The sequence below is a fragment of the Thermobia domestica genome, chromosome 5 (assembly GCF_964235325.1).
Source record: "Thermobia domestica chromosome 5, izTheDome1.hap1.1, whole genome shotgun sequence".
NCBI lineage: Eukaryota > Metazoa > Arthropoda > Insecta > Zygentoma > Lepismatidae > Thermobia > Thermobia domestica.
The window spans coordinates 198158999-198185027 of NC_137458.1; the positions used below are offsets into that span (position 1 = coordinate 198158999).

At 37.0% G+C, this 26029-nt stretch overlaps 2 protein-coding genes across 7 annotated transcripts in view; one reads left to right on the forward strand and one right to left on the reverse strand.

Moving 5' to 3' along the window:
* Positions 1-26029, reverse strand: part of LOC145686335 (52 kDa repressor of the inhibitor of the protein kinase-like) — a 183591-nt gene that overhangs the window by 47897 nt on the left and 109665 nt on the right. The window lies entirely within an intron of this gene.
* LOC145686334 (lanC-like protein 3) overlaps positions 23710-26029 on the forward strand; it is a 252452-nt gene continuing 250132 nt past the window's right edge. Inside the window, exon 1 of one of the 2 annotated variants that reach the window (XM_081759553.1) lies at positions 23710-24709. In XM_081759553.1, the coding sequence (XP_081615679.1) occupies positions 24205-24709 (505 nt within the window). In that variant the 5' untranslated portion in view covers positions 23710-24204. The remainder of the gene's footprint in view (positions 24710-26029) is intronic. The other variant, XM_081759552.1, reaches the window with a different exon arrangement.

Below are 26029 nucleotides of genomic sequence, written 5' to 3' on the forward strand. Positions count from 1 at the left end.
GAGTCGGGCAACACACTATAATAGGCTTGTATAGAAGAAGAAAGATCTTAGGGTCCTTCGTCTTGGCGAACGGATATAGGCCTTCTAAAATACGACCTGCTCAGGAGAGTAATGCTCCGGGAAGTAAGTTTTTCGCACGTTACTGTGTAACGTTCCTCTTTGAGCGTTACATTTTCTCAAAGAGATTGTTTGTGGAAATGTTTAATCAGCTCTTAGTGTTATTTTCTTTTATATTTTCTCAATTCTCGACTCTCGTGAAGGATTCAAGATGGTCGACAATTGGACTAATGTGTGTAGTCAGAATATGCTACTTTCTTTGTATGTCTATGTTTCGCGTTGAGCGGTTTTCTGTGAATAGCGTTGACTGTTTGAAATAATTTATTCGAACTCATCTTATCTTCGAACTGATCTTATCTTGGGTTGTCCATTTTTAGACAAATTTAAAGCTGTTATTGATAGGGAGAGAAAGGAAATCAGATTGCGTGATAATGCTGGTAGTCATGTCGTGATTCCGACTAGTCAACCTAGTATTCTTATGGTAGCTTTGTCTTCAAACAGGGTTGAGATCGGGAGGACTGAATGGCCGTCCGATAAGCAGGAATTACTTCCTTCCGAACTTTCGTATTCTGATGTTAATACTTTAGAGGTTTCTCCTCCAGTAGAAAATTCAGCTGTCCTTTCTGTGTCAGATGTGCATATAGTTCCTGAATCTAACCTTTCGGAAACTGAAATTCAGGACTACATCTCATCTCGAGAAGATTTAGATACTAACGTTAAGCAACGTTTATATAATTTGTTATTCCGATATAGTAATATTTTCTGCGAGTATCCTCGTAGGATACGAACGCCTTTGTACAAGATAGAATTAACTGACGAAGAACCTGTCGTAGGACCGTATTATTCTGTGCCAAAATCTATGGAAATGGAATTTGAGGCAGAATTACAGAAATGGATTGAATTAGGCATAGCCCGTGAACAGACCTCACCGTAGCGGAACCCCATGCATTGTGTTCGCAAGGCGTCTGGTGCTGTGAGACCTGTAATAGATTTTCGATTACTGAACCACCGTGTCCGGGCTCCTAAGGCTCAAGTGGAACCAATAGGTGATATATTGAACCGTGTAGCGAAAGCGCAATATTTTTCAAAGTTTGACTGTTCGTCAGGATACTATGGCGTAGGTCTTCATCCTTCGTCATACCCCTGTACGAGTTTTGTTTATAAAGGACGTCAGTACGTAATGTTGGTCTTGTCTCAAGGAATCAAGAGTGCGCCCGCCATTTTTCAGAGCGTAATGCATAGTTACTTCGATCAAAGTACTAAAGATTTTGTCACTTTATTTCTGGATGATATTTTAATATCTAGTACTTCTCTGGACGAACATTTCGCCCATTAGGAGCGTGTGTTCGAAATTTTTCCCTAAATTTCCGGAAGTGTTGCTTCCTTCTGACGGAAGTGAACTTCCTGGGACATGTCATTAGTGGTCAGACTGTTAAAGTTGACCCACGTCATAATGAGCCAATCCGTTGCTATCCCGTCACAAAAACCAAGAAAAAGATGCGTCAATTTCTAGGATTATTGGGATGGCGACAGCGGTTTATTCCAAATTATTCGACTCTCACTTCTCCGTTGTACGATCTCATTAAGAAGGATGTTAAGTACAAACTCACTCCTGAAGTTTTGGATCTCTTTTATAAACTGCGGGAAATCGTCAGTAATCCGCCTGCGTTGGGACAACCAGATTTCAATTTGCCGTTCCACATCCATTCGGATGCTTGTTCAGAGAATTTGGCTGGTTTTCTGGCACAGTACCCTGACGGGTCCGATCATCCAAATATCATTGCCTACGCTAGTCGTAGAGTTAAACCTCACGAACTTTCATTGTCTTCTTTTCAGTTGGAGTTGCTCTCTGTTTTGTTTCTGTGTGAACGTTTTTCACAATATATTCTTGGAAGAACCACGTATATCCATACGGATAATGCTGCCGTCACTCATTCTTTTTCTATGAAGAACTTAGATACTAGGACGACTCGTATGCTTCTTAAATTACAAAGGTTTGATCTTGTCTTCGAGCATTGTCCCGGGAGTCTAAATTTTGTAGCGGATACATTGAGTAGGAATCCACCGGAAGTGCCTTCCAAGTTGGAAGAGTATCATGTCAATTTCTTGTCTGTTCAAGATTCGTCTCTTTTCAACCTGGAGAAAGTCAGGGAAAAGCAGAAGTACGATGACTTTTGTATTAAGTTAAGGTCTTTATTGGATAGTTCTCCAGAACATGTTACTTGTTATCAAGGTTTATTATATTTCAAGCATAGGAATTCGAACCAATGGCTTTTGGTTATTCCTCAAGAATTAGTAAAGGAAATAATTGGAATAGTCCATTCACGTGGTCATTTTGGGGCTAGGAAATGTATGTCTTTATGTCGTTCTTTATTTTACTGGAAGAAACAAAGGCTGTCAATTCGACAGTATATCAGAGATTGCCTTGATTGTGCTGAGACAAAGTTCGCCAATCAGGTAATACTTAAAGAGGAGGTTCATATAGAAGCTAGTCGACCTCACGACCGTCTAGCGGTAGACCTCGTTGGGAGGCTCCCAGTTAGTAATGGTTATTATTATATTTTATCTATTATCGATATATATTCTAGGTTTGTTTGTTTCTTTCCTTTGAAGACAGCTCACGTTAAGGGTATAATTTCAGTGTTAGAAAAGAATTATTTTTATTTGTTTCCCTATCCTAATGCCATTGTCTCAGACAAAGTTCACAGTTCGTTTCGCGCCCCTGGCAGGACTATTGTAAGGAGTATAATATGAAATCGATATTAACGTCTAGTTATTCCCCTTCGTCGAATGGCTTGGCGGAGAGGAGCCATAAAGGACTCAACCGAATTATTCGTTTAGAGTGTCATAGTAATCATTCTAAGTGGAGTACTGTACTGAAGCGATGTCAGGAACTTCTTAATTATTCATTATGTAGTAGTATTGATTGTATGCCTGCAGAGCTGTTTTTATCTTATTCTGCTATTGAAGCATTTAAAAAGAATTTTCCTTGGCCTGGTGTTCTAGAGAAGACACCTACCCAAGATCGTTATATTACATTGTATCCTAAAGTTACTAATAAAACTAAGAAATCTTTGAAACGAACAGGAAAGGAGGTTAAGTTAGAAGAAGGAGACCTAGTAATGGTTAAACTTCACCATCTTTCCTCTTCAGTTAAAGGAGAATTTGCTAAATTTATGAAATGTTTCTCGGGCCCTTTCTTAGCCAGAAAGGTTCTGAAAAACTCAGCAATTTTGCATACCCTCACTGGGGAAAGTGTGGGAACGCAAAATTTTCACAACTTAAAGAAATTCAATTGCTCCAAAGAACGGAGAGATGAACTTCTTCGGAATTATCCATATAAATAACTTTATTTTAAATAATATATATATAGGGTGTTTAAAAAATTTTTTCCTGTCCTCTGGGTGGATGTAACGTTCCTCTTTGAGCGTTACATTTTCTCAAAGAGATTATTTGTGGAAATGTTTAATCAGCTCTTAGTGTTATTTTCTTTTATATTTTCTCAATTCTCGACTCTCGTGAAGGATTCAAGATGGTCGACAATTGGACTAATGTGTGTAGTCAGAATATGCTACTTTCTTTGTATGTCTATGTTTCGCGTTGAGCGGTTTTCTGTGAATAGCGTTGACTGTTTGAAATAATTTAAATTTTTTGTTTCATATAAACGGAGGGATTATTATGAACATGCATACATAAATGCTCACTTATATAATTTTGTTTTTTTATTTGGATATATATATTTTATTATTGAAATTGTTGTTTCGATACTACGCTCTGATGCGCAGTAAGGAGCGACCAATCAGGAGCGAGCGGGCTGCGGAAGCGCGCTCCCCTTTGTTTCCGCCCTTGTAAAAAAAACATGGCGGAAGTTTAGAGGGAGGCATAGTTGGTTTATGTCTTTGGACATAAATTTACTGCGAATTGTGCAGTAAGCGATCGTCCTTTTTATTATCAATGCCCTTTTAAGCATTGCTGTAGTCGAACAGTATGCTGGAGGAGTGAACCATAAGAAATTCATCTAAATCCGCTCAGTGTGTGTGTGTCTGACATATTACTGGGATTGGTGTAACACTCGTTAATGACTGCTGTGAAGAGAGCTGAAGTTTAATAGTCTTTTCAAGTTTTGTCTCTAGGACCACATTCAATCGTGTATAGCCTCGTCCTTTGACGTAGTGATTCTGTGTCATCAGATTCCTTAATAAGGGACTCCGTCCTATGTTATTTGTTATTGGCCTGCTTCTGTGGGATTTAAACGTTCCTGGACTGCGGTCGCTGTTGCAAACACAAGTGTTGCGGCAGCTTTGCAGCGAACTTCTGTCTACCTGGTGAAAGTAGTGGTGAAATGTGCTTACTTGGCATTAACTAAGGAGATGTCATCTCTTGGTCAACCTGTGCCGAAGTTATGGTCATGACTGCTATATGGTGAGATGTTGGAGAAGTCATTGGGACCGGTCTGGTAAGAAGATATTGGTCACTGTTTCCAGGTAACTATATTTACTATTCTTTATTCCGTCCTGTGAAGAAAGTAATGTCGGCCGAAGAGTGGTGAAGAACTTGTCCACCGTTCATACATTGTCCAAGTTGTGTCTCTCTACAATATCTAAAGGTTACAATATTACTACCGTGTGTTTATCCTACTGTCTCAAGTCGTTTTATAAAGCACAATAATATACGCACGTTCATTAATCACTGGTTCCTCAGTGTATTTACATATCGTGTGCATCAATTCTACAATGTCTATAATATTGTCTAAAGTAAATCTTGTCCGTAACATGTCCGGGTAAACGAAAGTGAGTCTCTATCCAGTAAGTCGAATCATACGCCAGCGGGGTAGTCTGATATCAACACCATTTCTCTCTTGCTTTGAAAGAAATCATTTTCCCAGTTGTGTAAATGTATAACGTATCGCTCGTCACCATCTAGCTCATGTTCGTCCAGTAGTGGGCGCTTCGTATTGTCTGTTTTCCTCGGGTATCTGTTTGACAAAGCAAAGATTGATTAGCGATGGCTAGCTCATGTTTGTCCAGTAGCGGGCATTTCGTATTATCTAATATATATATATATATATATATATATATATATATATATATATATATATATATATATATATCTTACAATATGAGTATTAAGTCGCCACACAACAAACTTTGTAAGATCTCCGAGTTGTCTTCATGTCATGCTATATTTCAGCTATAATGTTGCTTACTAGTCTAGTAAGGCACGTCGAAGATGGTGGGTATACAATAACACTCACATTGGATGTGACAATGCCAGGGGTAGAGTCAAATTATTGGTTGGTCTTGTACTTCCTATAATGTTTCTGCAATATGTTATTATTATCGCCGCTGTTAGTGACAAGTTATGTCGAGGGAATGCCCTCTTACCGGCTGGTTGTAGAAGTAGTGGAAACGTTATGCGTTTAGAGAGGAAGGTTAGTCGACGCAGCCACACGCTTACTCCCTCTGCTGTGAGATGTTTGTAAACAGTAACGAAATTGGTAATTCCTTTCTGTGAAGTAACCTACTGAGTATTATGTTCTAATATTTAGCTGAAAATGTAAACAACTCTTCTATTGTCATTAAGGATACTGTTCAAATATTGTTGTTACTCCTAATTTAAGTTGTGTTGGCGCTAGAAGTTCTGGAATCTTTTGAGACTGAATACATACGAATTTTTTTTTCGTTCTCCAACTGAGTCTAGCTGTCCATGTTCATTGATGCTAATGAGAGTTCCAATATTATACGTTATTACAGGAGAGTTAAATAAACAGAGTTGCAAGATATGTGGTGTTGTCCTGAATGATTTTTTTTTCTTTCCTCTTCTTCCTCATTATCGACGATGCCATTAGTGTGCAAGAGTCTGGAGTTAAATAGCGTTGTGCTTACTGGTCTATAATTACAGCGTAGGAAAGGAATAATATCGGCGACCCAATTTTTTTTCTTTCCTTTCCCTTTCCCTTAACGTCGGCTACGGATACGTCTTAAGATAGTTTTTTCTTTTTCCAAGCTAGCTTCCCGTAGCCTAGGATGTTTCATCTCAAGCTGGCGATACCAGCCAGAATTCTAAAGTAACGTAAAACTATGACGTTTCAACTCTAGCCAGCTGTTTTACACGGTATCCTAGCCAGTTGTTTTAAGTTGGTCACAAAATTTATATCATGGAGTACAAGAGGAACAAAACGAGCCCTGCGGGGCTTGTACCCCGTTCCTACTAGTACAACTATAATCTGCATCTCAGGAGGTTGCAAGGCTACGGAATTCGGTCTTAGCGACCCTTTCAGCTGAATTTCTCCATCCAGTACCAGCTGTGAAGAATTTCTACAGGGTGGCCAGTCTTATATCTAAATTTCCTTCTAAAAATCAGAATTCAAGGACACAAAAAAGATGCACTTGATGGAATAAATATTAAATGGTTAGAATGTATTGACGTAATTACATAATTTAATAAAGGTAGAAAGTACTTTCAATTACACCAGAAACTGATTCCATTATATGAACTAGCTAATCCTTAATAGCCTATGGTTTTCCCTCTTCAGTTTCTTTTTACATGTTTAACCTCGATAAGCTGATTTCGTTAAAATAGAGGAAAACTATGTGTAAAGTCATTTTTGTTTAAAGCTGGAAATAACCCTATTCGAAATTATCTTTGTCGTTAACTGAATTCACTTTCTTAAGCAAAGTTTGATTATGTAATTAATCCTTATTACGTGTAAAAGGGAAACGTCTCAGCCTGTGAGTAACGCTAATTCTTAATAGTTCATAATCATGCTTAGACACCAATATTGCTAAACGGAATGTAATACGATGATTTATTACTTAGAAAAATAAACAAAATGCAGCAAAGGAAACTGACTTGGCGGATATCAGTGAACACTTTGAAAACTGCACTGAACTGATCAAATCCTATTCACTAACTCTAAGACAAACACACGACTAACTCTATTTCTTGAAATGAAAAGGGTCTTGGAGAAAACGAAGCAACAGATGTGGTGTTAGGTGTGTGCATTGTCCATTCTTATGTCTATAATTTCTATCGTATTTATTTTATTATTTTTGAAAACATAGGTGGAAGTACTTAAAAATTGTTTGGCGTTTACTTGGGTGTATGTAACACTAGTTCAATAAAACATATAGATAGTGTGTTGTGGTATGGGACCCCATCCAACAAAGGTTTCTGGGTACGCACCTGTTCGCAAAACACCTCCGATTGACCTTTTCTCATTCTAAGAATTCTAACTAACGTGCCCTCTTGTTCCACCGTGGCAAGCGTGAAGAGAGTAGGAGCAGTTGCACTTCTCAAGAATAGTGCGTCAAGGTAATTGAGAACATAAATAAATTGTAGAGTATGCCCGTAGCTAGGGAGTGGGCAGGGATCTAGCACACCCCTGTGACCTCCAGAAATTTTGAGTTTGTTTAGATAAATATTCACAGTATGTTCAAAAAAATAAGCAGTCAACAATAAAAAAGTGGAAAGGATGTTCAGTTTCTGTTATAGATTCAAAAAAAAAGAAAAAAAGAAAAGAAAAGAAAAAAAGAAATACCTGTAAATGACTTTGTAATGTTCCTTGCAGTTTTTCATTGCCCCTTCAGTATCAAGCTCTGTCCCTTCTAACAAGGGACATCACCCAATTGTCCGGCTCCGATTTCAATGAAATTTTTGTTGCTGATAGAGAACATGTATTCATTACTTGTGATGACAGAAATTTTTGCCATGGTGAATGTTTTCTATTTTTAAATATTTCTTAAAGGTTGTGATGTGGTTAATAGAGATTACAGCAAAAGTCCCTTACTACCCTTTGTAAACGGAGTGTTAATGAAAGAACAACTATGTAGATACGTATAGGGCTTAGGGGGAAGTCGTATGGTACGTCTGACCTTGACGGCAGCCATCTTGAAATCCGCCATTTTGAATTAAGGTCAAGTTTTTTAAATGGGAATAGGGTAATATGATACATAATTTCGGGCTAGAATTTAATCAGAAAGACAATGGTGAAGTTAGTTTTAAGATGCGCTCATTTGGTGAAAAGTTACAGGCATATTAATTGTTTATACTTACTATGTGCGTAAGTCCCTTACTTCCGCTTCTAACCCGCGTATTAATGATAATAAGTGGATAAAGGTTTCTTTAATACATATTATACTTAGAGGGAAGTGATACGATAAGGGTATCATTGACGGCAGCCATCTTGAAATCCGCCATTTTGAATTAAAGTGAAGTTTTGAAAACTGAAAACCATAGCATGTGGCACCAAATTTTAATAGTAAATTTTCCCCAAAAGCCAATGGTATGCTTATTTTTGTTTTATAGTTAACCAGTATGAATTTATGACTCTTCTAATGTGCACGAAACGTCCATTATTCGATCTTAAAAACTGGCAACACTCCTAATTTTCACCGCATGTTTTAAGATTCCAACTGGCACTTTGCAATTGTTTCCATGGCTCATGTTTTCTAAATTTATTTCATTTTTTAAGAGTTGCGATTTGTCAGTTCATGAATAGTGTTGGGATAAGCATCCAGCAATCTTTCTGAATTTTGAAGACTTGCCATGTAATTATTAATTTCATAGGCAATGTAATTATTTATTTCCTATACCTGCCCCTCAAAAACTCGTTTACTGACATGAATCATCGCAGAACGAAAGAACTCCAACTTTGCATTCAGGTAATACCGAAGACGTAGCTTGTAATGGATAGTAGATGAGACGAGAAATAAGTTGAAAATTCACTTCAAAAAAGGAAACGAAATATGATTGTTGTGTAAATCAATGGTCTTTTGTTTTGTTTTATATTTATTTGTTTATTGTATATTTATTTATTTATTTATTTATTTATTTTCTATGGCAATATTTTAGCTAGTCAGACAAAAAAGTCATTCGTTTTCTAGCGATTGTTGTCGATGGTTCATGTTTGTAAGATTTATAATCAGTATTGATCGAGAACTCGATTAAGTTACACCTCTTTATAAACAAGTTACCTGTTTTCATATTTTGTTCATGGTACAAACAGTGTGTTGGGAACAGTCATATTATGTCTCTTTGATATTTTCTATCATTGCGGCTGTTCCTTTAAAGTTGTATTTATTTTTAAAAAATACTGTCTGTCGTTTGCGCAACATATAGGCTACATTTCATGATAATTTTGAGTTCGTGTTACACCAATTTCTTATAATTTCATTTGTATTTCTTTACATCACATAGGTCCATAGGTTCCTCATGTACTCTGGGTTAAAATAAATAATTACACTGCCTAGGAAATTAATAATTACATGGCAAGTCTTCAAAATTCAGAAAGATCGCTGGATGCTTATCCCAACACTATTCATGAACTGACAAATCGCAACTCTTAAAAAAAAGTATAATAAATTTAGAAAACTTGAGCCATGGAAACAATTGCAAAGTGCCAGTTGGAATCTTAAAACATGCGATGAAAATTAGAAGTGTTGTCAATTTGAAAGATCGAATAATGGACGTTTCGTGCACATTAGAAGAGTCATAAATTCATACTGGTTAACTATAGAACAAAAATAAGCATACCATTGGCTTTTGGGGAAAATTTACTATTAAAATTTGGTGTCATATGCTATGGTTTTCAGTTTTCAAAACTTCACTTTAATTCAAAATGGCGGATTTCAAGATGGCTGCCGTCAATGATACCCTTACCGTATCGCTTCCCTCTAGGCATAATATGTATTACCGAAACCTTTATCCACTTATTATCATTAATACGCGGGTTAGAAGCGGAGGTAAGGGACTTACGAACATAGTAAGTATAAACAATTAATATGCCTGTAACTTTTCACCAAATGAGCGCATCTTAAAACTAACTTCACCTTTGCCTTTCTGATTAAATTCTAGCCCGAAATTATGTATCATATTACCCTATTCCCATTTAAAAAACTTGACCTTAATTCAAAATGGCGGATTTCAAGATGGCTGCCGTCAAGGTCATACATACCATACGACTTCCCCCTAAGCCCTATACGTATCTACATGGTTGTTCTTTCATTAACACGCCGTTTATAGAGAGTAATAAGGGACTTCTGCTGTAATCTCTATTAACCACATCACAACCTTTAAAAATTATTAAAAAATAGAAAACATTCACCATGGCAAAAATTTCTGTCGTTACAAGTAATGAATACATGTCCTCTATCAGCAACAAAAATTTCATTGAAATCGGAGCCGGACAATTGGGTGATGTCCCTTGTAAGAAATCAAGCTGGCTGCGGGTTTGACCTAATGAAACGTTTATCCCTATATTAACTCAAAGAAATTTTTAATTTGCTGTTGAATAGCTGTGTTAAGACATATAATTTGATCAATCAGACGTTATTTTTAAAAAATGAATTGTATAAGAAAAGTAATCCTACATTTAAAACACTGGATAAATGTTTAGAAAACCAGGAATTTAGTTTTCTGCAAAACCCAAATTTAGCGAAAATTGTGGTTGCAATACAAGTTTTAGAAAACTACCTATACTAATGAAAGATCACTCTTCCCTTTTAAAAATACCGTCATTGCTTTCAGGCATTATACCTCTGGCTTGGATGGGGAAAATGTAAAGAAGAGAAAGATAGCTCTCAGGGCCGCTAAGGGTACCATCTCGGTTTTCACAACGCGTAACTGAGGCTAATCGTACTCAGCAGGATAGCCAGCCGCGGGGCTTGAGCCTATGACTTATTGTTTCAATGTGACCTGGGCAACAGTTAGAATTATATAATGCGTTTGTAATCAAACCGCACATAGTATCAAGTTTTACCAAACGCACAGTACATCAATACGCAAGGGCGCCAATCCTGAGGACCCGAGCTCCCTCAATCTTCAAGGGGCCCCCCATGGGTGAGGCCCAAAATGGTAAGTTGAAGTCGGTTCTCCTATCTTTATATGCCTATGGTATTGTTGCAACCAAACCACATCTGAATGGGGCCCCCAAATTTACAGAGAAATTGGCGCCCTTATCTATACGTACACTAAAAACCAAAAGAGATTACCATTGTTCCTATTAATTACTGATTTTATTTTTATATCTTGTGAGTTACTTAATCAGTTGAAGTACAAATGAGGTATTTTACTGGCTATGGCATGTATAAAGCGAATTGTAAAGTGGAAATTCTACACAATTTAATTGATTCAATTGAAACAATATGAATTAGGAAAATGTACAACAATTAGTACCTAGTTTTCTTTGTTTCTACATAACGTACAACTAAAACTTAGCTCAGAATAAAGCTCATCAACATAATTTTTCCTTAATGTTGTTTCATCGGGATTTTTTTGGCAATATTTTGTAAGAAATGCTCGAAGTTCTGGATTGTTGACTTTTTTTTTAAGAGTATATTTGCTGCAATAAATGCTTTGCACATATCTTTGAAAAATGGATCTTGACGTCCTTCTTCAGTTTTATTTCTGCTAAATGCTGCTATTTCTGCTTTCTCTATTGTTTGCTGCTTAGATGTAGTACTGCGTTCGTTCTTTATATGCATATCTGTTTCAATGTGCTGCACAACTTGAAATTTTTTCTCACAGCATGTCTGAAACAACAACATATTAATTAATTTCACTAGTACTTAGTTTCTACATTCACAACTAACGTAAGTATTATCTGTCAGGAAAGTAAATGTACACCTATTTTTCGAGTCTGGCATTCCTGCGCTCCATCCGTGGAAAGTATGAGAATTAAATCAATCAAATGTTTACTGAGGGGCAAAAAGAACAGTTTAATCTGAATAAGACATTGCAGAGGAGCACAAGCTGTGAATACGAATAGTGCATAGTGTAAATAAACGACAACACCGAAAGAGAAAGCCAGAAACAGCTGTTAAACTTAAAAAAAAAGAGTAAAAATTGTCGAAGTGGGAACATAAAACACAAATACAGCAAATACGCCGACAACTAAATGTTCACAACGCCATGATCTTGGTGTAGTGGTTAAGATGCTGGCTTACCAATGAAAAGGACGCGAGTTCGAATCCACGTCAAGGACGTTTTTAAAAATGTTGTTAATAATACATACAGCTCATGAGAGATGGTAAAAGAGGTCGTATTTAGTCTTTCGTAGCAATTATTATTGGTAATGTTTAGTACTGATAATACTTTTTGTCTTTGCGTATTGCTTTTATTCTCTTCTTAATTTTGAAAGAGAAGAATATCCGAACAAATGCCACCAAAATTCATCATATTTTGAATGTAAATGCCATTTGCAATTAGTAAAGAATAAAAATTGAACGTTCCGATGTAGCTGCAAAAAGTAAAAAGAAAAACATGGAAGTGGAGTGTTCGAATCCATACTCATGGTTATTAAAAGTACAATTTCTACATGCTTTACACCTCCCGACCACGTTTCTACGTTAGCAATTAAGAGGTTTGAGTTTAGGTTAGGCTGGTCAATACGTTTTGCAAAGGGGACCGGTTTAGCTCTGACGCACCACAGGTGCAAGCAGGGAGCAAAACACCTTTTCTCTCTCCGTCTGTGTGTCTATTTACCTATCTATCTGTATATATATATAACGCTATTTGTGAATGCCATAACCACCCTAATTTTCAGCGGATTGAGACGAAACTTGGCACAAACATTAATTGTTGAAATATCTTGATGAGTTCGTTAACCAGAATAATCAGATGAAAATGTTCAAAATGGCGGCCCTTCAAACTCTTAAAAACTTCCAAGGGAACCAAATTTCGCCCATAAATAGGTATTCAGAAAGTTTGAATAACTTTTCCTCTTTTTCTGAAATATTTGTGTGCAGGGACTTATTGAAATATTGGACACGATTAATCGCATAAAAAAGGTTCACGCCCTTTCGCTACGGTCAGGCTTTTTTTTTTTTGCAGGAGGGAGTTATTTTCGTATCGGAACAAGATAATTGTTAGTGATGATATGAAATTACACATTGAAAGTGAAGTAACTTGGGAAACATGTTATTTGAAAGAATAATATAATAAATGTGCTTTCCCCTAACACAGAGAACTGTAAATCATGTATTTCGAGTTTGGGAGCGTGAATGGCGAGGAGTGTTATTTGATTTGCTTTTTAGTAACACATTGCATTGCAAATAAAGGTAGGCAACATTAGTGGTAAGTAAAATAATAATAATAATAATAATAATAATAATAATAATAATAATAATAATAATAATAATAATAATAATAATAATAATAATAATAATAGTTGTTGTTTGTGGCAAGGCAATATCTTCCTCAATTCTTCTTCAAACGTAATAATTGTAACGCCATATCTCACTTACAAACAAAATATTAGCAATTTATATCGAGAGAACGGGAAATTGTAGACTGATGGGAGCAACGTTGGACAGTATGCACCCATAGTAATCAGAAAAATAAGCGATTTCAATGCAAAATGAACGAAGAGTCATTGTCATGGGTAGTCATGGAGCCACGGCAGAGCCCTCTTTAGGCAAAATGTCGATAACTTATATCGAGAGAACAGGAGGTGATAGTGAGATGGGACCAACGTTGGACACTGTGGACCCATAAGGCGCATCGAAAAACATTAGTGGGGGGCGCCAGCCAGCCTTACTTATTTCCACATAATAATATAAAATTATATTGTCGAAATACACACACTAGTTAGCTAGTAATATTTGATATTATTATTATTATTATTATTATTATTATTATCGACAGCGTCTTTTCATTACGTGTGCATGTTTGACATGAAGCCAAAGAGAAGATCCATAATTCGTAGAAAGAATAAGAATAGTCATTTACTTTAACTGTGAACGACAGCGAAAAATACGAAAAGAGTGGTTAGCTGTAGCGAAAAGAAACAATACTATCTTTCAAATGGATAAAAAACCAAGCCGAGATAGATTCGAACTCGCATGGATGGCGTGAAAAGTCAGTGCTTTGTCCACTTTTCTTTTAACTGACTCCCCGAATGTGTTTCAGTAACTTACTTATTGCTAATTTTACTTGCTTCACTCGTTTAACTTGCTTTTTCTAATAACTTATAACGACAGAGACACGAATACAGAAACATAAGGAACAGTTAAAAATCATAGATGCTCTCCCGCCGGGAATCGAACCCGAGACACCAGACACCAAAGTCGCACGTGCTAGCCACTAGACCAGAGGGGATGGCACTGCTCACTCTCTGTGTCGTTAGGAATTTCGACCACTGTATTGCCAGCTATCACTTCTGTGGGTTGTATACTATAATCGCATGTTTCTTCTTTGCTGCAAATGGGAGACCCGGGTTCGATTCCCGGCGGGAGCTCATGTGGTTCGGATTCCACGTTAATCAGTAGGTCCACGTCTCATATAGCCTCGCTGCTGAACGGGACGCTAAACTAAAATCAACTCAACTTCTTTGCTGGAAGAGTTAAACCTACATTCTATGTAATACATGAGGTATTTAGACCTACATGCTCTTCATATAATGTAATAAAAGGGTCATGCTGGGAATAAGAAAAAGAACATTCCTTGGACAAAACGGAAACTATTGACATCAGAAATATTTATCTACGAGGCATGCGCAGTGGTATATTTCAGAATAGTTACTGTTTAGTTCAGTAAACGAAGAAAGGGGTATAAAAAAGCAAATATGTCGCGTCAACGAGATCGACCAGAGTTGACAGAGGCGGAAGCAGATGTGTAGTAATACAACAACTTGGTTAAATTGATAATTGGTTCTTTATTCTGTAGTAGATCGTATCACAACTTTACAGGAGAGCAGAGAAAGACTTACTAACGCTGTCATATAGTAAGCTTTAGTAACACGGTCATATAGACACAAATGGATGTAACTGTGAGTACTACAACTTGGATTTAACGAAAGCAATTCCAGAATTATTACTTTCCGGACTCCCGAAGGTAAAACCGTACGAATTCCGGAATTCGGAAAATTCCCATTTTGGAATAATTCCGGAATTCGGAAAACTCCGGAACTTAGAAATTTCTGATTTCGTTAACATTCCGGAATTCGAAGCAATCCGGATTTTTTCGAAATCCGGAGTTTTTCTCAATTCCGGAATTTTCTAAATTCCGGATTCTTCCCGAGTTCCGGATTTTTTCTGAATTAGGAAGTTTAACTGAATTCCATAATTTTCTGAAATCCGAAAAGTGAAAGTTCCGCTTCCAAAAAATGAATTTATTTTGGTTAATATGAATCGTGGCGGAAATAAGTCTTTGGCCAGGTAATGGCGATTGCTTTGAAAGAAATGGGGTGTATGAGAATTCAATCTGTCATACTTGTAGTTTCGTGTGGAGAAAAAACAAACTTGTGAACCAGCGGTTTAAGAACAACTCAAGTTATTAATGTAAACTTTTCCGACATCATAAAAGAAATACGAAAGACATTTTGAATCGAAGAAATATAACATACAAGTTTGCAAGCGGAGACAAAGAAACCTAACGTAACCAGACTAAAAACGAATCTTTTACCGCGTAGCGATCGCGGTTCAGTGGTCAAGGTGCTTGTGCGAATGCACATTGTTTTTTTTTTTTTACTTTAGGATTTTTGATGGCGATTGATCGGCGATAACATACATTTTATTATATTCAGATATTTGAATACTCGGATGTTTCAATACTTGAACTATCAAATCTTCAGGAATAATAATAGTAATAATAATAAACTAATAATAATTATTATTATCTCGTAGAAGATTAAAAGCTAGGAGCTAATTATCGCTCAGGTCGTACCATTACAAGCAGAAACTTGACATTTGGAAAGAATATTTCGGTTTGGTTTAATGTTGCTCACGAGAAGAGGAATTTCTCATCTCGTTTCTAAAACAAATAAAATAACATGAGAATTAACATTTTACATTCGAGACGGGTCAAGGCTAACTCAAAATTTTCGTCTCTCTTTGGAGATGAGAATCGAGACGAGACGAAACGTATGGTAAACATTTCCCGTCTTGTCTCGATTCTCGAAATAGTGTATGTGCATTCTATAAGTAACAATTGCTCTGTAGGCTGAATCTCATAGGCTATTTCGTTACATTATATTTCAGAGCTCATTGAATTTTGCTCTGTGTAGGTATTTTGTAGCAAAGCTTTTATATTTACCTCTGCATATCCTAAAAATTAGTTTATTATATGCCTTACTGTTGCGTGATATTCAGTTATATTTATTACAGTTATTTTCCTTAAAACATACAGTAGAATACTTTCTACATGAAACTTCAACGGAATGTTGTAGTTTAAAATGTTGGTAGTTGCAGAGGTGTCTTGAAGGTACGGAACCCTTTCCCCGAAATCTCTACTTTTAAGTAAGTTTTCCAAATTTCAACGGCAAGTTTAAAACTTTTATTATTATTATTATTATATCAACACCGTATATAATCTTTAAAAGATATACGGTTTGTATCTGAATAGTAAAAGCCAATTGACTGTCGATCTCGGTCGTCGAGAAGTCTTCAGGAGGTGAGGACATTGGTCACATTCTGGGTTTGAGTTCCGAAGGGGCAAGTATTCGGGCTCGAGCCAAAATTGTTAAAAGTTATAGGGTTCAGCCAAACATGTTCGAAACAGCTGGGACCGGGTTTAGGCTTCTCAACGGCTCGAGCGGCTCAGCTTACAGCTCATTCAATATCGAACCGAACCGAGAAGTGAGCCGAGCCAACAGCTCACCCAACCGAGCCGATTTGAGCCATCGGCTTAGTTCAGCTGAATCGAAACGTGCCGATGGACTAGTTTCAACTTAGCTGGCTTGAACCGGTTCATATGAGCCGAGTAGGGGACCCATCCCAACCGAGAAAGCTCGGGCCATCGGCTCAATTGAGCTGAGTCGATGGCTCGTTCTAACTGAGCCGGCTCGGGTCATCGGCTCATCCCAACCAAGCCGACTCGAGCTGTTCGCTCAGTTGATACGAGCCGAGCCGGTTGATATCACTACCCGAGTTGGTCTTCTGCTTGGGCTCAAGAATTCGACAGTGCAAGTCTCAGCCTTAATTTTAAGAACTACAGTATATACTTATATTGGTGATTACGACATTTGAGGCTGTCTCGTAAAAAAAAAAAACTCTTGTCTTCTCGTTATCTAGACGAGACGAGATACACTAAAATTGCCCCACGAGATACACTAAAATTGCCCCACGAGATGCACTAAAATTACGAGACGAGACGCACCCCTGTCGTTACGAGCACTAAAAGTATTCTACATTACTGCTTACATTTCTCATGGCTTTCGCCTTCCAGTCTAATCAGGCCATTATTTCAAAACGAGTTAAAACGAACTGAACGAGCGAGCGAGCCATTATCAAACTCGACTCAACTCGAAACTTGCCCTCGAAAACAGCTTGACCTTGATCGCTACGCGGTAAACGATACGTCTTTAGTCTGGTTACGTTAGGTTTCTTTGTCTCCGCTTGCAAACTTGTATGTTATATTTCTTCGATTCAAAATGTCTTTCGTATTTCTTTTAAGAAGTCGGAAAAGTTTACATTAATAACTTGAGTTGTTCTTAAACCGCTGGTTCACAAGTTTGTTTTTTCTCCACACGAAACTACAAATATGACAGATTGAATTCTCATACACCCCATTTCTTTCAAAGCAATCGCCATTACCTGGTCAAAGACTTATTTCCGCCACGATTCATATTAACCAAAATAAATTCATTTTTTGGAAGCGGATCTTTCACTTTTCGGATTTCGGAAAATTATGGAATTCGGTTAAACTCCCTAATTCAGAAAAAATACAGAACTCGGGAAGAATCCGGAATTTAGAAAATTCCGGAATTGAGAAAAACTCCGGATTTCGAAAAAATCCGGATTGCTTCGAATTCCGGAATGTTAACGAAATCAGAAATTTCTAAGTTCCGGATTTTTCCGAATTCCGGAATTATTCCAAAATGGGAATTTTTCGAATTCCGGAATTCGTACGGTTTTACCTTCGGGAGTCCGGAAAGTAATAATGCTGGAATTACCTATCCCTAGTTTATACACAACCTTTCAGAACACTATGCTAGTAGCTGTCTACAAACAAACAAGTAATGCAAAGCATTTTGTATCCTGCAATACGTCATGTATTAAAATCCGACAGCAGTTTCAGTATCTAACCAGAAATTGCATGTATCTAGTTACTGGAAACTGAGGTATGAAGAATTGTATTGTGTCTTATACAACCCTGCAAACCACTGAATATCTAAACGGCTTTCGTTAAATCCAAGTTGTAGTACTCACAATTACATCCATTTGTGTCTATATGACCGTGTTACTAAAGCTTACTATATGACAGCGTTAGTAAGTCTTTCTCTGCTCTCCTGTAAAGTTGTGATACGATCTACTACAGAATAAAGAACCAATTATCAATTTAACCAAGTTGTTGTATTACTACACATCTGCTTCCGCCTCTGTCAACTCTGGTCGATCTCATTGACGCGACATATTTGCTTTTTTATACCCCTTTCTTCGTTTACTGAACTAAACAGTAACTATTCTGAAATATACCACTGCGCATGCCTCGTAGATAAATATTTCTGATGCCAATAGTTTCCGTTTTGTCCAAGGAATGTTCTTTTTCTTATTCCCAGCATGACCCTTTTATTACATTATATGAAGAGCATGTAGGTCTAAATACCTCATGTATTACATAGAATGTACCTTTAACTCTTCCAGCAAAGAAGAAACATGTGATCATAGTATACAACCCACAGAAGTGATAGTTGGCAATACAGTGGTCGAAGTCCCTAACGACACAGAGAGTGAGCAGTGCCATCCCCTCTGGGCTAGTGGCTAGCCCTCCCTGCTGGTCTAGTGGCTAGCACGTGCACCTTTGGTGTACGGGGTCCCGGGTTCGATTCGTGATTTTAACTGTCCTCGATATTTCTGTGTTCGTGTCCCTGTCGTTGTAGGTAAAAGAAGAAAGCAAGTAAAAAATGAGTAAAGCAAGTAAAGTTAGATATAAGTAGTTTAAGTAAGTTAGGCGTGCTATACACTATAGGATAGATCCTAGGAAATCTCTTACGATTTGTCCTAGAGTCAAAATCTCAATGTGTATGGCATCAGATCGCATGTCATTTCCTGTGTTCTGAACGTCCTATGAGATATCTCTTGTTTAGAGCACGCTCTATTTCAGAAAGAAAATTCGTAAGATTTCGATTTAAGCGACATCAGGTGAGAGAAAGTGAAAATAAAACAATTGAAAACACAACTGATGAAGTATCTTCTGATCGTGCAGGTTTACTTTAGGTGCACCACTTGAAATAATTGTTGAAAAATTATAACTGTTTCCTAAATGATTTGCGTTGACCGTCATGAAAATTATTCACATAGTATAGATAAAATCCCTCAAGGGGATCATCAAAAGCAATTGTTGATAAACTACAATTCTTTTACGACTTGCGTACAAATACGGGGTCAGGATATATAGTATAAAAATTATAGTGCAAAAAACGCAAACCAAGTTGTGCTAGGTGGCCTCTGGAAAATTCTAATGCTATGTAACCGAGTCATAGGAGAGCGAAGCTGGGCCCGAGCGTCAGTCAAGGGGTGCGAGCGAAGGAAGCAGGCGCGTCAGTGAATGTAGTGAAAACGAGTAGGTTTCGGCAATGATACGAGTTTGAATAGCAATTGTCATGGTATCGTGGTAATAGCGCTACACTTATAAACATAAACTATAGCTTCTGTAAACTATACAGAAATAAACCGGTGGTGGAAAATAGCATCACCGGTCATCTTTCATATGCACTCACTTAGGTAAATGTTTCGCAGAAGGGGTCCAAAGTAGGTAAAACATACAAAATTTATAGGAGAAATGGAAGATGCAAGTACTTAGACCTAACCAAGTCTAACCTAATAAAATTAACTAACTTAATGTTAATAAAAGTAAGCGAAATTCTATCACTTTTGAAAATTAGCTGGAGCGATATACTAATATAATCTAACGTAACCTAACCGTAACTAACCTGAACTAGCCTAAACTAAACTAATGTAAATAGAAGCTACCGAAATTGTAACATTTCTTTAAAAAATTACCTGTACCCTTTCTGCTAAACATTGTCTCTCACCTGTTTTATCCGTCGTTAAAACATTTATAATGATTTTACACTAGTAACCCTATAATTATAAACATAAAATACAGCTGTATTACTTTGTATTTAATTCTGTTGTTTGAAGAAATTTTATCCTTATAAATATGTCTTTTCATGCAAAGTATTAAATTTTATTTGTAAATCTTCTAAAATGTGGTGCGCCAAAACAATACCAGCACCCTTCTGACATTTATGTTTTTTTAGAGGTATTCAACTTAACAATATAGAGCCTGATATTAATATCAGTGGGATGTGCAGTATGGTTAGCATAGTAATTCTTCAACTTTGTACTTTTATTAAATAGAACTATTTCACAATGTTGATAAACGTCATTCGGTCAGACAGGAAAACTCTTCACGTGTATGGCTCAAAAAGGATAAGATTTCCTACAAGATATGTCATAACATTTTTCCGAAGATAAATCCTAAGATATTTCTTAGGATTGATCTCGTAGTGTATAGCTCGCCTTACTGGAACACGTTCGGTGAGTCAGTTGACTTTAAAAAAAAAGTGGCGAGCACGTGCGACTTTGGTGTCTGGTGTCCCGGGTTCGATTCCCGGTGCGAGAGCATCTATGATTTTTAACTGTTCCTTATGTTTCTGTGTTCGTGTCTCTGTCGTTAGAAGTTATTAGAAAAAGCAAGTTGAACGAGTGAAGCAAGTAAAATTAGCAATAAGTAAGTTACTGAAACCAGTGTTGCCAATTTGGGGGAAAAGTCGCTAAATCTAGGGGATTTGACCACCAAGATAGCGACAAAAAATCATTTTTCCGATTGGAGACTTTTTTGGTGATTTTTAAATGATGATTTAGCGACTTAGTTACAAATCTAGCGACTTTTGCGCAACAAACAATCTGTTCATCTGTAGTCAAGCACTGTTAGCTCACATCAAATTGTATATTTTTTCCTTCCTTTTTGTTTGTTTAAATCACCACAAGCGGTGTCGAGTTTCAGAGTGCAGTCTAGCACGCCTCCGCATTGTTTTCTGTTACCCTTGCCCTCTAATGGAGAACAATTCCAACCTTCATGTCCTTTAGTTTGCAGAGCTTTCGTTAAGAGGCACAAGTAATGCATCATTACCGATAGCAACGAGATTAGTTGGAGTGAAAATAAGCGAAGTGGGCGTGTTTGTTGTATTCGTACTTGACCTGTGCGACCTTTTAATTATTGTGCACATTTCCAAAAGCGCGTAACGTAAGTATTGTATTTTTAACTATTTCGGAACTATCATGGCTCCAAAATATGAACAGAAATACCGGAAACAATGGGAAACAATCCCTGAATTTAAGGATTGGTTGCATCCTGTTGACAAAGACGTGACTAGAGCATATTGTTTATTTTGCAAGTATGAGGTGTACGCAAAGTTAACAGACTTAAGAAAGCATGCCGCTACACAAAAGCATAAAAAATGTGCCGCTACACAAAAGCATAAAAAATGTGCAGGTCCTTTTTGCAGCAGTCGGCAACTGAAATTGGATTTTAAAGTTGAAGAACCAAGGCGCCATTCAAGTGCAGCAGAAGCCAGTATAGCTATGTTTGTTGCGGAACATTGTTCGTTGTTGTCTTCCGACCATTTATCTCAGTTGTGTCAGAAACATTTTCCTGATAGCAAAGCTGCTTCAGAATTACGAATGCATCGTACAAAGTGTACAGAAATTATAAATAATGTTCTTTCTCCTCATTTCTGTGATGTCTTGCGTAAAGATGTTGGTTACGTTAGTTGTTATAGTTTGATTATTGATGAGTGTACAGACATATCCGTAACAAAGATACTTGGTGTTTGTGTACGATATTTTAGTATGACGTCAAAAAATAATTTCTACCCATTTAGGGCTACTTGAAATTGAATCCGGTACTGCTGTTGCTATTGTGTCCGCAATAACGAGTTTGTTAAAGAGTATAAATCTGAAACCTGAGAACCTGACAGGGTTAGGGGTTGACAACGCATCAGTAAATACAGGTGTAAATAAAGGGGTTTATGAACTACTAAAACAAGAATTTAACATCCCACATTTAATCATGGTACGATACACGTGTCATTCGTTGCAGCTTGCAGTTTCCCATGCAAGTGAAGGAACATTGAATTCCTAATCCGCGAAACGTATAATTGGTTTCAACATTCATCCAAACGTCAGTTGCAATATAAGAACTTATCTAATACAATCAACGATGGAGAGGAGCCATTGAAAATTACGAGGGTATGTGATACTCGATGGCTTTCAATCGAACCCGCAGTGACCAGAATTCTCGCTCAATAAGATGAATTAAAGCTTTATTTTGAAAATGCAGGATCAAAAGAGAATTGTTACACGGCAGAAGTACTCTATAACATGTATTTTGATGTTACAAATAGGTTATATATTCAATTTTTGAAATCAATTGTTAGTGAAGTTCAAAAAGTGACAAAGGCTTTGGAAAGCGAAAATTGTGATCCAAGAAAACTGTTAAACGATCTGATCAATCTCGTAGTTTCAGTGTGTAGGAGAGTGATGATTCCAACAGCTAAAATAAATTCTTTAACAGACAATATTGATTCACATCTTGACCCAAAACCTTATTTAGGATACGAATTTGAAAATATGTTGAGTAAATCAAATCTGAATATCGACTGTGAGAATAACTTGCGACGCCGTTGTATTTCCTTTGTTGTAAAATTATCTAAAGAACTAAAGAACCGTTTGCCTTATAATCTAGACATACTACAAAAAATGTCAATGCTTTCTGTAAGTGAATGTCTTAAAGCTGTCAGGCCTTCGATTGTGGAACTTGCTGAACTTTAGTCATATGAGGCAGCGGTAATTGATGCTATAGTTAATCAGTGGCGAAATTTTAACTTCGTTAAGTGGCGTAACACTACAAATACAATCGAATTTTGGGTTGAAGTTGGAAATTATCGTGATTCAACAGGTGAAAATCCATTTTACGAATTGTGGTGCCTTGCAATAAAAGTTCTCAGTCTTCCATATTCAAACGCTGAAGTAGAGAGGCTGTTTAGCCAAGTGCACATTGTAAAATCCAAGCTGCGTAACAGAATGCATATTCGTACATTAAATGCCATCCTTACTGTTAGGAGTGGTCTAAGACGTCTAGGTACCAATTGCTTCTCATACGAACTGCCTAAATCTGTTTTGAGTGTTATTGGTACAACCAGTTGTTACACTAAAAGTGCAACTATCCAAGGGGTTAGCAGGCTGCAGTGCTAGTGCTGACACAGAAACTGAGATGTTTGAATTTTTAGATGACGACTGACTGGTAAGTAAAAACTACTTATTGCTATATATTTTGAACTTATTCTTATCTCATTAAAATGAAATTGATCGCTAAGTAAAAATCTATATTGTACTAAAAAGGAAAATATAGTTATTGTATCTAAGTGCAATATTAATGTTAACTACATTTGATTCTTTCGATTACGATTTTACTTATGTTTCTGTAGTGTATGTAGGGCTATGACTTAAAACTGATCGCAGAAATGGGAACCTTGTTGAAAACACAAATCATATAAATTACATCTGAAACTTTAAATTAATGTATACAGACAACGGATTTCACTAATACTTTTTTTAGCGACTTTTCATCCAAAATTGGAGTCATTTTATATCTCATTTAGCGACTTTTTGTGTCCAACTTTTGGCAACACTGAGTTCGGCAGTGGCTGTTGTAGTGGTGCCCCTTGTCTGGTGGTGCTCCGTGAGGAAGATGGTTAAGTAGGCCTTGCTATACACCTACACTACACTTACACTTTGTGTTACATTTACACGTACATGCATCCCCTTCTTTTTTATACGCTTTCTTTTTTCATTTTATACTTCCCACTTACCCTTAATTTTTGCCCTGTTCATCTTGGCTTTTTGCCCTCTTTCCTTGTCTGCACTTCCTTCCCGATTTTGACCTTTCCCTGACTTTGACTATTTTCCTGACTTGTGTCCATTTTTCCCGATTTTGTCCTGTATTTTATTCTATTTTGCTTTTGAATCCTAAATCCTCTGTTTGAGGTACACATTTAACAATTTAGCAGTTGTAGCACATATGACTAGTGAGCTGGTGCACCTACCTATTTGACTGATAATAGTCATAAGACAAGCCACTGTGATTATGTCATATTCTTGTAAGATAATCTCTGGTTGTAATGTAGATTGATTGAGTATTCTCATGATATTTTGTCCTTTCCTCAAGGAATTAACGATCTTTAAGTTAATACGGAGTGTAAAGGTTCTCAAAGTATTAAGTGTCACAGCGTGTAATAAATCAGTTCAGACCAAGATGTCTGTGTCTCATCCTAAGCGCTATTTTTTAAATTCACTAACTGATTACGAGAGTCAAGAAATCAAAATTTCAGTTGAAGCTTGGAAAGAAAGAATACAGCAAGTGGTGACAACGATAGTGAATAAACGACCGGCATCATCTATGGTAGACAATGATGGAGGGTTATATGTTGGAGCAGGGGGAATAGCGTACATGTTTCTACAGTTGAGTTCGTCATCTCATTTCCAGTCACAGAGAGAAGAATTTATAAATCATGCGTGGCAATACATCCAGTCAGCGTTGAAATATGTAGATGGTAAAGTAGCAAGAAATGATCCAACACAGATGTCCGCTTTCTTATTGGGAAATGCTGGAGTGTATTCTGTGGCTGGAGCGATATTCAAAGCAATAGGTAAGAATTCGTTCTTTATTTTTAGAGGGTTCGTACTATCCCATTTTACAGGGCCATACGTAAGGTGCTAGTTTACTTCTCGCACACCACATTTTGGAAGATATAAGGGTGAAATTCAATATTTTGCATGGAAAGATGAACAAATGGGTTCACTCCAGGGTTTGCCCAAGTGTACCCAGCCGAAAAAAACCCAGCGGGTTTTTTCGGGTTGGACCCACCTGAAAAAACCCGCCTTAAAACCCACCTGGGTTGTTGAGCTTTTTGTTAGTATATTATTGGTACAACTGTGATCACATTGACAGTTATTTTTATCAGATTTTGAACTTTCTTTGGGCGAATTAGATTCTCTCATTTTAAGGTAGACAACAACATTGAACATAAGACCTTTATAAAGCTCTGAATAAACTGGATGGATGAATAAAAAAAAAAAAAAAAAAAAAAAAAAAACTTCCCTTAGCTTGAGATAATTATAGAACAAATTAATTTGTGGATTATGCTTATAGCCTATTTGAAACAGGGTTTGAAAAACCGGGTATTTTTGAAAAAAAAAGCCAACCCACCTGGGCCCATGTGGGTTTTTTCGGGTTTAATTGGGTTTTTCCGAAATATTTCAATGTCTTTGGGGTAAAAATGTTAAAATATGATTTACATTTCAAGATTGTCATTGTCACAACTTGCACTGCAGTTTCGAAAAAATGGCAGCCCTTTTGAAATTTTTTATTGGATAGCCGAAAAAATCTATACGGCAAATTTTGAATGTCTCGTGCTTCTACCCTCAAATAGGCTATTTCGGAATATTTCGGAAAAATCCACATGGGCCCAGGTGGATTGGGTTTTTTCAAACCCTGGTTCACTCGAGCGGGCGGTTCTACCAAATAGAAAATTTATAGGTGAAATGCAATGTGAGACATCTTTTGTGAAGAAGGAAAGTGTGAATATAACCCCCGTCGCTCGCTTCGCTATATTTTGTGAAGTAAGTAACACTGGATATCTTTTATGTGCAAGATTGGGGAGATACTAAATATCAGCCCACATGTCTTAGATTTTTAGGTTAGGTTAGAGCTTTGTATTTCTTCAGCAGAGCGTACATTAAATGAGGAGCTCTCTTACTACTTGCCGATTGGCTTCAGGATGGCTTGTATAAATACATTGTGGACATATAACGTAAAAATAACGCATAAACATGAACCAACTTGTGCTAGATGTCCACAAGAAGCACGAATGTTTAACGGAGTCAAGTCAGGAACGCAGCAGATTTGCTCGAGGGGTAGGGTTTGCCCAAGTGGGCCCAACCCGAGTTTTTTCGGGTTGGACCCACCT